We start from the raw sequence: 13,286 nt of genomic DNA, 5'->3' as shown, positions 1-13,286 counted from the left end.
CAAGGAAAGCTAAATACTATTATTTCGTGGAGCGTATAATGTCCAAAAATGGTGGTTCGTTTCTTGTCCGGCTTAAATTTGGGAAGGTCAAATTTTCCCTTTTGTTTTTTTTATCATCTCGATCTTAGCTAAAAATCGTTAATGTGATGTCAATAATTTTACAATTTTTATTTTTTTTTGGAATTCTTTTATATTTTCTTCTTTCTCTCTTCTTCTACCGGTCGTCGAGCCTCGACGACGGCCGACGACTAGCCACAGGCAACGACGACCGGCAAGGGTCGCCCGAAGATGGCGAGGCTGACCCTTGCTAGCCTCGGGCAAGGTTCGCTTTGCTAGATCCGGTGAGGTTGAGCCTCACCCGAAACTAGTGAGGCTAGTGAGGTCGCCCCTCACTAGATCTCGGCGAGGGTGACTTCACTTGAGGCCTCGAGGGTGACCCTCGTTGGTTGTCACCTGGCCGGGTCGGTGGCTATCATTGAGACCTAGCGATCGGCAAAAGAAGAAAGAAAAAGAAAGAAAAGAAGGGAAAAAGAAAATAAAACAAAAAAACAAACAATAATAATAAATTATAAAAATTGTCCACGTAAGTGCTGACCGTGCCACGTATAACGGACGGCGTCCACGTCAGCGATTTCCGGTCAAAATTGATCAGCCGGGGGTTCTAAATTGGCAAATCGTAAAAAAAAGGTTTGAAGATTAAATTGACCAAATCGAAAGATTTATAACTGCACTGGCACAAATACAATAAGGTTTATGACTTTTTCGGAAGTTGTCACCGGCAATTCTTTGTATGCAAAACTTGAAGGTTGAACCGGTACACGAAGACGAAAGTTCCGCGTTAGATCAGCGTAGCCAGCCGCGCTCGTTCTAACGTTTTAAAATATTTGCCCATCTAAGTTTGAAAACGTAGAGGGTCGCTAGCTAATAATGGTAGGGCAGAATGAGGAAAATGTACATACAATATATAGTCATATTCTACGCACGAACGATGATGGCGACCTCATCCATGCATCACGATGCATCGATCCTTCCGCATGTAAGTCAATGGAACGGTAGTTTTACTCGGAGGAGGGGAAAACGACGTGCATGCGCTTAAGTTATTACAGGAGGTCTTCCTTGACGACATGTCTTCACTCGGAGAAGTCACCCAATTTTTTTTAAAAAATTACCTAAATTTTTTTATTAAATTTATTGCATTCGTGTCGATTCCGTCCTAAACCTATTCCGCCCGCGTCGATTCAATCTTAAACCCAACGTTTTCGCGTTTTGCCAATTGAGTCCGTCCGGCTAATTTTAACTGGAAATCGCCGACGTGGACGCCGGCAGTTCCACGTAGGACGATCGGCGCTGACAAGAACAATTTTTTTTTATAATTTTTATTAAAAACATTTGAATTTTTTACTTTTTTTTTTTTTTACTTTTTTCTTTCTATCAAGCCTGGTGAGGGTCGCTGGTCACGGGGGAGGGCTATCCGACCCCTCGCCGACCACGGTCGAGGATCGGCAATCCTCATTGGCCACTGTGCAAGGGCCGCGAAGCCCTCACGAGCCGCGGACAAAGGTTTGGAATAAAAGAAAAAGGAAAAGAAAAGGAACAAAAGAAGAAGGAAACAAATTTCAAAAAGAAATTATCAAACTTATCCACGCCAGCGCTGGCCCGTGCCACGTCGAGCGGCCGGCGTCCACGTCAGCGATTCCCGACAAAAATTGACCGGATGGACTCAACCAGCGAGACGCTAAAAATGGCCAGGACTCAATTGCCACAATTGAAATGTTCATGACTGAATTGGCATAAATACATTAGGTCTAAAACTCTTTCGATCATTGCTAATCCTATGATGAGCGAGGGACGAAAGTCGTCTCTCTATCTCTATCTAGTAAGTGCAAATCCTAACCGATACGCGTATGGGCTGGTTGACCCGATCCTGTCGAGAAGAGGTTGCCGGTTCTAGAGTTAATGCCAAAGTAGGGAAAGTAGTTCGAAGGGCATGGACGACACGAGATACATTGCGTCTTTCTTTTCTCTTCAGTGCGTGACCATTGATGATCGCTTCCCGCGCGGTGCGAGAAGCAGATGGACTCTCTAGGCTCTTGGGAAATGGAGCGAGAGTGACGTGCGCTTTCTCATGAACTTCTCCTCCCCCACGTGTCCACCACCGAAGATGATTGGGACTTTGGGGTTTCTTTCGCCTCCCTCGGTTAAAAAAGTCGGATTTGGAGATCGGAGAGAGGGGAAATTGCCAATTTAAAAAAAAAAAGGTCGTAAATTTATTTGTATTTATGCCGATTCGATCGTAAACATTTCAGTTAATGCCGGTTTTTTTTTTGGTCGGATCAATTGTGCCGATTGAATTATCAGACTTTTCACGTTTTGGCAATTGAGTCCATCCGACCAATTTTAGCTGGAAATCGCTGACATGAACGCTGATCGTCCTATGTGGCATGGCCGTTGCTGAAGTGGATAATTTTTCTTTTATAATTTTTTTTTTAAAAATTTCTAAATTTTTATAATTTTTTTTCCTTCCAAGCTTGGGGAAGGTCTTTGGCCGACCCTTGCCAGTCACAGGCGAGCCAAATCTTGCCGATCACGGGCGAGGGTCACGACCCTCACCAGATCTAGGCAAGGATCGAGACCCCTCGCTTGTGACTGACGAGGGCTTTGTGTCAAAAGGACAAGAAAGAAAGAAAAAGAAAAAAAGAAAAGAAAAATAATTATCCACATCGTTAATGGTTGTTCTATGTGGTACTATTGACATCCATGTTAGCGATTTGCGCTAAAATTTGCCGAATAGACTTAATTGGCAAAACGTGAAAATGTTTAGCACTCAGTTGACACAGTTGAGAGATTTGAGATTAAACCGGTACAAATATAATAGATTTATGACTTATTTGGTATTTTTCCCGATATGGAGAGCGCAATTTACTTTGTCTAATCGGTTTAAATTTTTAAGTTTCGTAGATCTTGTGCAGCGTACAATGATGTCCACCCATTTGAATATATCTAATGTATTTGGATTACGCGTGCAATAATTATACCTCTAAGTTATGAGAAGTTTATCCCCATGCATATTTTGCACGCAGCTTGATGGCCCTTTTTTTTTAGTCAAATTGAAGGATAGTTACCAAATCAGTCGTGAATTTCTTATACGGATGCCAATTCAGTCCTAAACTTTTCGATTTTGCCAATGTAATCCTAAACCGTTGAGCGAAATTCCAATGTAATCATTCCGGCATCGGTTTTAGACTATATTGGCAAAATCGAAAAGTTTAGGACTGAATTGACATCCACACAATAAGTACGTGACCAATTTAATAATTTTCCCCAATATTGGGTATACGAGCTAGTTCATATCGATTTAAAGTATCCCTTTATCTTAAAGTGAGGGAGAAACATCAATAAAGAGGACTGCATAAATAATCAAAGACCACCTTGATCATCATGGTCTCATGGCTCTCTCTGCACGATTTGAAGACTCCATACCCAAGAGAGCTCGAGACTAACATTGATTACATTTGAATACTGCAGCACATCACAGCGCAACTCCAAGAACATCAAACAAATTTATGGTCAACTCCACACCGCCATGGCATATTATATATTTGGATATCTTTGGGAAAGGGCACTTGGAAATGCCACGAGAAAGATTACGATACGTTACAAGTCGCGACTCGTGAGAAATTCTTTATCAAGTAGTATGATTTGTCAATTCTGAAGTTGGTTTGTTTTTTTAAAGTTATTAATTGACTGACCGAGTGGTGTAGCAAACTCCGGCCAGTCCGTCATTTCTGAGTTGATATTGGATCGAAAGGTCTGAAACCGAGTTTCTATCCCGAGAGAATGTTGATATAGGCCTCGGATTCGACGGTTTTTATCGTAAGACCGAATCGGTAAAGTCTGCTGTTACTGTTTAGCGACCGAGTGGCGTCGCAAAAACTTCAGCCAGTCCGTCATTTCAAAGTCGGTATCGGATCGAGAGGTCTGAAACCGAGTTTTCATCCCGAGAAAGTGTCGATAGGGGACTCGGATTCAATGATTTTTTTCTCGTAAGACCGAATGGGTAAAGTCTAAAGTTGGCTTTTCGAACTTGTCCGTCGGTGCCCGCTTTTTGACAAACTCACATAATCGTGATTAAGATGGGACTACACGACCAATTACCATGTAACTTGTTTGTTATTTGGGATGCGAAACGATGCCATGTCGTCCTTTTGTAGCCGAAGCGAGGAATTGTACAAATTCGGACTTGGATTCTAGAGGGCTTTGCCTCTGACTCTGTGCAGTCTCTGTTCTCTTTTCTCCATCTTTTTACCAAATGGAGGAGAAGAAGAAGGTGAAGGAGAAGGAGAAGGTGAAGGAGAAGTTCTTGAAAAGCGTTAACGCATGTTTTGATCTCCGCACGGCGATCAACAAGGTCTGCGCGTTGACATGTCAACGCACGCGGTCAGCGCGGCGAAACCCAGTTTGGGCAATAGAGAAAAATCTGTGCTTTTCTTCTGCAGACGGAGCGGTCCACAGAAAACCACAGCCATCACAGTCCTGTGACACTAGCTGACTTGCTGACTCCACCATGGATGCCTGCCCCTCCATTTGTGCCATGGCATGAAAGCGAAATGGTGGCGAGGCTCCATCATCATCATCTCTCTCTCTGAATTTCCCTTTCTGTTGTGGACGACCACTAAAACATGAGCGACCAATTGTAAGAATGGTCGGATTTTATTTAATCTTGCGAAATCTTTTTTTGTTTTTAAAGACAAAGCCTTCGTTGTTTGATGGGTCTCTTTCGTTGTTTCTATAAAGCGAAAAAGATAAAATTTTCTTGTCTCTCTCTCTCTCTCTCGCTTTCTCTCCCCGTTTCTCTCCTCTCTCTCTCTCTCTCTCTCTCTCTCTCTCTTTCTGTGCAAACTTGGTGGTTGTCGTACAGGGCAGGAGCTGCTGCTTATCTTTTGTTTGCATACAACATCACGCAGAGAATTATGTTCCCTTGGGGATAAAGATACCACAAAAGAAAAAAGAAGAAGGGAAAGTTTGTGCTGTTTAGGAGTCCAGTTGACAGGTGTGTCTGGGCTCTTTTGTTGTGGTTCTTGGGGGGATTTTTGTTCCCCCCTTGTTCTTGCTTTGCAAGATTCTGTCAATTTCTGGGTGTTGTTTGGTCCATCATCAGCCAAACCTCTCTGAGGTTCTGATTCATCACTGAAGAACTGGGAATGATAGGAAGGAAGCGTTTTATGGGCTAGAAGATTGTAAGCTCTGATTATGGCTTCTTTAGAGGGTTTCTCTTGTGCTGTTGTTGGCTGTTCACTTTCCTTTTCTATGAGGACCAAGAGAAAGATAGTTTGAGAGGTTTTGAATTCTATTGGGAAGTTGGTTTTTTTCAAGGGAGGTGGAGCTGAATTTTGTTGGGTCTGCCTAATCTGTGTGTCTGGTGGTTGAGAATTTTCAATAAAAAGTGGTCGCTGGGTTTAGTGGTGGTGCTTCAATAGTTTTGCTGATATTCTGGAAAAGCAGCAGAGAGAATTTTGTGGTGGTTCTATTGCCCAAGCAGGGACAGAGTTATCTTGGTCGCATCTGTTGCTTTACTCACCTGGTGAGTTCCGCTCTAATTTCAACTCGTTTTTCAGTTCTCCAAGATTTTCTGATGTTCTCAAATCAAATTCATCGTTACGTTAGTGTATCTTATTGTAGGATTGTAGCTTCTATTGGAACTTATTAATCTGTTGCTCACAATATCAAACTGGAGGATATCTCTTATTATGCGGTGAATTGATATTGAGTACTTAATATTTTCCATTTTCAAATAGGGTTATTTATGCTGGAAGTTTAGTTGCAGAGTTTGCTTCTGGTTCTGGGTAAATTTATGATTGTTCCTCATGCTGTTCATAGGAGGCAGAGTAGCTGCCATCTCATTTTCTTTAGGAGAAATCTAGGTATATGTTGTTTACTTTTCCTATGGCTATCAGTTTAAGGGGACTTTCTTGTTGCTGTAGTTGAAGTTTGTGAAGTTAATTTAGTGCAAGAACTGATAGTATTTGGTTCTTTTTGTGCCTCTGAAACGGCAGATTCAGGACAGACTTTGTGCCGGATGGGAAGTGGTGTTAATGAATTTGTGGAGAGATCATATCCTTCATCGTTTAAGGTATAGATTACTTTCAGAATTACACTCTCTTTTTTGGAGTAATTTCATCAATGGTAATAGGCAAGTATTGTGGTAGATTTATCCGAATGAAGGTAATGAATAAATATCATCAAGTACTTATAACTGGGATTGAAATATATTAATTCACTGCAACCTATAAATGCAGGTTCACCGTGCATTGTGTGCAGAGCTCATGAGAATAGTTAACAAGGTTTCTAGCATACTACCAGAGATTGAAACAGCTCGACCTCGATGCTCGGCTGGAATACAGGCACTATGCTTGTTAAACCGTGCCATTGAGAAAGCCAACCTACTTCTCCAGCATTGCAGCGAGTCTAGTAAGCTCTACCTGGTAGGTATCTGATTAAGAAGGTAGATATGGCTGTTTTGCTTAGAATTATAAGGGCCACCGGGCAAAGGATCACTTCTTGCTACTACCATATTCCTCATTTTTCTGAAATGGGGCATTATATCTTATGCATAGTATCATAGATTCAGGCTGTCAAGTAAGTCGAGTAAGTGTGCAACTTAAAGGAATTAGTTTGGAAACTCTGATCATGTTGCAATCTCCAATGATTCAGTTGTTTGATTTTGATACTTCCTTATCGGTAGTTAATTTTTTGCATTCTGTTGTTTTAAAATTACAATATATTGAGAAAGAGAGGACGTTAAAGTACATGTTTTAATGTCAAGTCAACTGAATAAAATAAGGTTTTCTCAAGCTGGTTATCTTCCACAGATCATGCTTTTCCTCCTCCCTTAATGGTCCAACTTTAATCATTTCAGGCATTAACTGGGGATACAATAGTCGCAAGATGTGAAAGGTCAAGGAACATGTTGGAGCAAAGTTTAGGCCAACTTCAAAATATGGTTCCAGTATTGTTGGCTATAGAGGTTAGTTGTCGCACCATAGCTGTAAGCTTAATAAACTTAGTATTTGCTATGCTTGCTCTCTGATAAACAAATGTTGCAGATCATATTAATTAGATGGTAATAAGCAACTGATCTTTGTGCAGATATCCAAGTTACTAGATAACCTAAGGAGTGCGACATTTATCCTGGAACCGTCTGAAGATGACGCAGGAAAGGCGGTGCATGACTTGATTCGGCAGGGTCCTTCAGAATCTGGTTCGACCGAAAATTCAGAACTAAAAGCTCTTCAATTTGCAGCATCAAAGCTTTTTATTACTTCGCCAAAGTCAATGTTGGTGGAAAGAAGATCGATCAAGAAGCTACTTGACAAAGTCGGTGAAAGTGATCCAAAGAAGAAGAAGATTCTACTTTACCTTTCATCTCTTCTGAAGAAGTATGGGAATTCTATTGTGAGCGGGCAAACACAGAGCGTCCGCATGGAGAATGAAGGAACATATTTGACGGCTAATTCCCGACATAATTCAGTCTATACAGAAGCTGCTGAAGTGGCTGAGACTCATTTACCAGGGCACCGTGAGGCTCAAGTTGATGTTTCTGTTGACGCAATACTCCCTGAAGAGTTCAAATGCCCGCTCTCTTTGAGATTGATGTATGAACCGGTTGTTATTGCTTCTGGACAGACATTTGAAAGAACGTGGATCCAGAAGTGGTTTGATGAGGGTAATACTTTTTGTCCGAAAACAAAGAAGAAACTAGCCCACCAGTTATGGACCCCAAATACTGCCTTAAAGGGACTAATATCACAGTGGTGTACAAGACACGGACTAGAAATACCTGACCCTATCATACAGCAAGGAACGGTACATCCGTGGGATAATTCTAGTACATCGATTGCTAGCCTAGGCAGTTCGCTGAATGACCTACGTCTTCAAGTGGACTTCAGTAATGTCTCACTTGGGTCCCTGGGGAGCAGCAATAACTCTGAATCTTTGCTTCGAAGATTTGCAAATGCATTTAGTCCTGTGACCTTGCATACAAAAGACACGAAGCAAGACCATTCTTACGGGAGTGTTGACGAGGAATATTTTGATATCTTTTCTACACTAACCGAACTCCCGTGGCAGTCTCAGTGCAAGGTGGTTGAAGATTTCAAAAGCAATTTGGAATACAATCACCAATCTCTTCATTCGGCATCAACAGAGAATTTCCTCGAAGCGCTCGTAAGATTTCTGGGGAAATCACGTGATCTAGGCGATGTAAAAGCTCAGAAGACCGCGTTGCAGTTATTACTCACGTTTCTGAAAAATAGCAGGTTTGTAGTGCGGATACTAGTTGTGGTTGGTTTCCTTATAGAAGATAATTTCATGGTTCTTCCTTTCACCCTTCTCTTTCGACCAAATGTAGTGAAATAACGAGGGTGCTGCTTCATGCAGATACGAAGTAATGCATGTCCATCAAGATGGATTTTCCATGTTGGCTTCCTTTCTTGATTCGGAAGTAGCTGAACAAGCCTTCGCCATTATGGAGATTCTGTCTGCTCAGCCGGATTGTAGACTGAAAGTCGCTAATTCCGGTGCTATTCCTTCTACTTTGGAGACCCTCGACTGCGAGATCGGAGACCTTTACGTGTCCGCCCTTAAAATCCTTCACAACCTCTGCTTGAGTACTGATCTCCGTCCATATGTTATACCCTGCATCCCGAAGTTGGTCCGTTTTTTGAAGGATGGTGAATTAGCGAAATATGCTCTTCTTATCATCAGGAACTTGTGCGATATTGAGGAGGCAAGGATCTCCATGACCGAGACCCACGAGTGCATCGCCTCTGTTGCCGAACTACTCGAGACTGGGAGCAACGAGGAGCAAGAGCACGCCGTGGCTATCTTTCTTTCTTTGTGCTCTCAACGCGTACAGTATTGTCAGTTGGTACTGGATGAGGGTTTTGCTGTCATCCCAGCCCTCGTGAGCATATCCATCAATGGCACCGAGAGATCGAAAGTTTGCGCTATGGAATTGCTCCGGCTCTTACGAGATGCGAATGACAGCGATGGTTGTTATTTCTCGGACCTGGATCCCCCTACGCAAGGAGACCCTGGTTGTCACTGCTTGGAGACGAAACCATCTTCCAGGATGCCTGGATTCTTCGGACGGAAGCTCTCGATATTTTCTAAAAAGCCTGTTTCTGCTGTGCCACGAAAGAAGAAATGAAATTCATAATCGGGTTATTTCGTGATCTCACAACGACTTGATTATCTGGGCGGTGAAGAATTCTCCGTTTAGTAAGGTTCTTCTTCCTTTAAACTAGAATGGAGCAACTTCTGTGGATTGTTTCGCTGCTAGACATGTATGTAGCTGGGGAATTTTTGTTAGGCAAGCTTAGGCTAGATCAATCTTTGATGGGTAGTGTGTAGGGCCTGTATGATTGGTAGAAATGTGCAGTTTTTTTTCATGTTCTTGTCAATTGGAAAGGGCTCTTGTTTGTAGCTTGAACAAAATCCCTGCTCGCAAATCGGTGATTGTGGTCATCTTAACTGAGAGTAACGATTCAAGTTGACGGATAGCGGCATCTACCGATGTTCCACACACACAAATTTTAGCTTATTCGTCATTTCCGCGACCCTTCGCTCGACATCGAATGAAATTCGAGGGACACGCGGTCGTTCGTTCCATCCTCCAAGACCGTGGAGTTTATGGAGCTCTGCAGCGGAGAAGAAAGTCAGCGATTCTTCTCTTGAATTAACTTAAAATTCACAGACTGTCTTGTCTTGTGGATTGGGATGTCAAGATAAATCGGTTGGCAGTTGATGAATGAGTCAAAGGGACAAACGGACGGGTTTTCATGGGCAATAATTTCGTGCAAGAATGCTCCTTTTGACAAGGGATTTTCTCTTCTATTCTTCTCCCTTTCATGCTACTTTTTAGTCTTTAATCCTTTACTTGTCCGGCTGCATATGAGCTCTCGTTTTTGACCCGCATCTTTGCACAGCAATACAAGGGAAACTTCTGTGAAGCACAAGGTGGACAATGCAGTCAACTCTAGCCAAAGTTGAGGCACTTTCAGCATTTTTTTTTTTAATTCATGCCAGAGATACATTAGGAGGTCCGGAACATCGAACGAAAATTCTCGTCTATAAAATTGAGTGCGCATTTGTATATTTCCGCTACTTTTCGCCCCCAATGTGCCAAAAATATCCTCAGAAACATAGGAAACGTCCTTTCGGGAGTCATTCATCAGATACGTTCTTCGCTTTTTCGGGTCGTTATTGAGTCGTTGAAGAAGGAATTTCGATCTCACGGCTTGCAATTGAGATGGCAGTTTTGCACGTTAAGATCATTGAATGAATAAAAGATCGGTTTAGAGATGGAGGGCTGACATTTTCCGAAATTTTGAAGGTCATTTTCTTGTCTAGTTCATGGCCGTATAGGGCCAAAAAAGCTGGAGGAAAAATCCGATATGTCTAGGGAAAATTCTGGAAGGCGGGGTTTTTGACCAAGACTAGGCAGGGAATATAGCATTAGGACACATAGGAAAGACCCAAAATTTTTGTTGACAATTTCAGTTTTTTCCAAGCTCAATTTTTTATAGGATTAGCTCTGTTAATCATTGTTTTGGGAAAACCCAGTTCATTAATCATGGGATTAAGTTGCTGCCTTTGTGTAAACTCACTTTTTTGTAATCACTGCTTGATCAATGGCCAAGCACCCTGTTCTATGTGCTGTTAAAAATGATGTATCAAAAGAAGCAGCAACAGAATCAATGGAGGTAGAGAGGTTTGCGTCAACTGAGGCAATTTTGTCTAATTTCATGTCAAGGAATCTGTTTCTCTTCTACCATCCTATCGATGGCTTGTAAGCATGGATGAGGATGGTGACATGGGTCCTCTCACTTTGTGTCAAAACCCCGGTCAAAATCATCCCAAAATGTAAAGCAACACGAAGATAATTCCCCCTCGAAGTTGCGTGATCTAAGGATTAGGCCCTGATACGAGCCTGTTCGCGTCAATTTCCTAGTGTCGACGCAATGGTACGTCGAAAGATTGTGTTTTCGCCGGATAATCGTATTTCTCGTGTACTTCTTTATGGATGAATTCATCGAACCGATGTGTCACGTACCCAAGATCTGTCAATGCTTCGTATGTTAGAGCTGTCAAATTTAATCTAAGATCGTAAATCTTTTGCAAAGATCTCATGAAGATTCGCACAGATTTGGGGCACGGAATCATATTTAAGAGTAAAAATTAAATTAGACGACGTGAGCAATAAGAAGCTGGAATAGCTCAGTTGGTTAGAGCGTGTGGCTGTTAACCACAAGGTCGGAGGTTCAAGCCCTCCTTCTAGCGCTTTTAGATTTTTTTTTTTTATAAAACCAAGATTTAATTAAAGAGAAACTTTCATTTTATTTCCTTAGCATTTACAATACACATGACTTTCAAGAAAAAAAAAGTCTATTTTCATTTTTTTAATGAAGTCTCTACTTTAACATTGATTTGTGTAAAAAATAAAAAAGTAAAGAAAATGGAGAAAAATAAACTAAATGAAATACTACAAGAGAAATGAATGTCAATAATGATACTTTCAGAATTTGATGAATATATCAACAGGACATATAGTATATTTAACAGAAAAAGAAACACAACTAAGTAAAAAGGAAAAATAAAGGCCGCAATAATGAATTGAAAATTTTGGATATTCATTATGTATATTTGATTGATGGCTTAATTAATGCAAAAAATATTATTGATCAATAAAAATAATATATAATATCACCTTAGGCTTTGGTTAATCATTTCTTTTTATGAGTTGAAAACATTATTTTCTTTTATAACTTTTAAATTATTTTATGAATCGATTATTTTTTAACTTAAGTGATCCTTAAATATACGGAACGAGTAACCAATTTTTGTAATTTTATCTTTTTGTTATTAAGACCTTTTCCCTTTTCTGTTTAATTTGCGCTTTTTTTTCTTCTTAGATTACCTTATTTAGTCCTATTAAAGTGGCTATATTCATCAAATTTTAACAAATTTTTGCTGTTTAATTTTGATAATAATAGTATTTATTTTGTTAGTACTATTTTAATTAAATTAGTTTTCTCCCATTTTCTTTTGATTTTTATAACAAGTAAGGGTAAAAGGGAGATATCCTTAAAAAAAGAAAATATAATTTTACTCCTTAAAAATCATGTCCATTGGACATGCTAACTTAAAAAATAACAGAGGACTAACGGCTATAGCAAAATGAAAGCTCGTGGGGGTATTGTGTAACAATTAAAAGTTTGCAAACAAACATGTACTATCCACAAAGTTCAGGGGATATTGTATAATTTCCCTTAAATTAACCCCTCATATTTTGCCGCGATGTTTTACCAAACTATTTTGAAAATTGAGAAATTGTAATATAATCGATTGTGTTTCACAATAGACACATGGTAATTGGAATGTTGTAAATACTTTACTCCCTTGTCAAGGTCTCAATCTCATGTTGGTAGTATGCTATACCTTAGTTGAATTACTTATATACTTCAAATGTTTGCCCGGAAGCAATGACAAATTTTCTCACAAAGCATTGTGGAAAAAGAAAGAGGGATGGAAGGCCCTTGCCAATCAAGCAAAAATGGCCAGCAATTCAGGACATCCCCTAAAACCCTTGTGCTTCTCAGCCATCTCTTTCTATTCTTTCTTCCTTCTTTTTCCCCAGCTTTGGCTTTTGGTAAGTCCCAAAACCAAAGGGTAAGATTCTGATGCTGGTGAGAAGGATTCACTTAGTGCCCACCAAAGAGAGTGGGGGCAAAAAGCACTTCATCGAGGGAGACATCTGACCAATCATGCCCAAAACCATCAGCATCCACAGGAAGGAAAGCGTTTTGCTTGATCAAAGGGGTTGGTTTTCATTTGCGGGCATGGAATGCTGAACAAGAATCCTTGAAACTGAGACTATCTAATGGCCATGGCCTTTCCTTTAAGGTAAAGCTTTGGCCCTGTGATTTGGGTATGGTTGGCATCGTGTAACTCTCACAGAACATAGAAAAAGTTCCTCATCATACATTCACATATTGTCTTGTTCAGCCAAGGCCAAGATCAACGTTTAACCAAGAAGCCTCGTGTTTCAGCATAGCTTCAATCCTGGTCCAGAAAGTTCAGCCTCCACGTCAGTTTAAAACGGATTAAAAGAAATCGCCATCAATGTTTTGCTTCCAAGCTTTGGCGTCCCCTTTCGCGAAATCTCCTTATCTTCACTGTTCAGCTCCTACCTAATCATGCCAACTTAACACCTCTCGTTTTTCTTT

At 40.7% G+C, this 13,286-nt stretch overlaps 1 protein-coding gene and 1 non-coding gene across 3 annotated transcripts; both read left to right on the top strand.

The window, feature by feature from the left end:
- The first annotated feature begins 4,837 nt into the window (after window positions 1-4,837).
- Window positions 4,838-9,509, top strand: LOC115680222 (U-box domain-containing protein 5-like). 2 transcript variants are annotated; one of them, XM_030603988.2, is made up of 6 exons: window positions 4,839-5,581; window positions 6,054-6,130; window positions 6,297-6,482; window positions 6,917-7,024; window positions 7,147-8,315; window positions 8,437-9,509. In XM_030603988.2, exons 2-6 carry the CDS (start codon window positions 6,077-6,079, stop codon window positions 9,206-9,208), a joined length of 2,289 nt encoding a protein of 762 aa, XP_030459848.1. In that variant the 5' UTR covers window positions 4,839-5,581; window positions 6,054-6,076; the 3' UTR covers window positions 9,209-9,509. The 2 variants fall into 2 exon arrangements, with proteins under 2 accessions (XP_056168455.1, XP_030459848.1); XM_056312480.1 differs by lacking the exon at window positions 6,917-7,024 and having other exon boundaries at window positions 4,838-5,581.
- Window positions 9,510-11,266: 1,757 nt separating this feature from the next.
- TRNAN-GUU (transfer RNA asparagine (anticodon GUU)) lies at window positions 11,267-11,340 on the top strand. Its single transcript has one exon. It is a non-coding gene; the product is annotated as a tRNA-Asn (tRNA).
- The last annotated feature ends 1,946 nt before the right edge of the window (window positions 11,341-13,286 follow it).

The sequence above is a fragment of the Syzygium oleosum genome, unplaced genomic scaffold (assembly GCF_021117445.2).
Source record: "Syzygium oleosum isolate NSW1041296 unplaced genomic scaffold, Sole_v2.1 Sole_v2.06, whole genome shotgun sequence".
Classification (NCBI taxonomy): Eukaryota; Viridiplantae; Streptophyta; class Magnoliopsida; order Myrtales; family Myrtaceae; genus Syzygium; species Syzygium oleosum.
This window is presented reverse-complemented; position numbering and strand designations above follow the sequence as displayed.

Bases quoted from the DNA above. Each gene is read 5' to 3' on its own strand.
- LOC115680222 (XM_030603988.2), top strand. From the start codon at position 6,077: ATGGGAAGTGGTGTTAATGAATTTGTGGAGAGATCATATCCTTCATCG. The intron at 7,025-7,146 runs GTTAGTTGTCGC...ATCTTTGTGCAG, and splicing joins CAGTATTGTTGGCTATAGAG to ATATCCAAGTTACTAGATAA. The intron at 8,316-8,436 runs GTTTGTAGTGCG...TGCTTCATGCAG, and splicing joins ACGTTTCTGAAAAATAGCAG to ATACGAAGTAATGCATGTCC.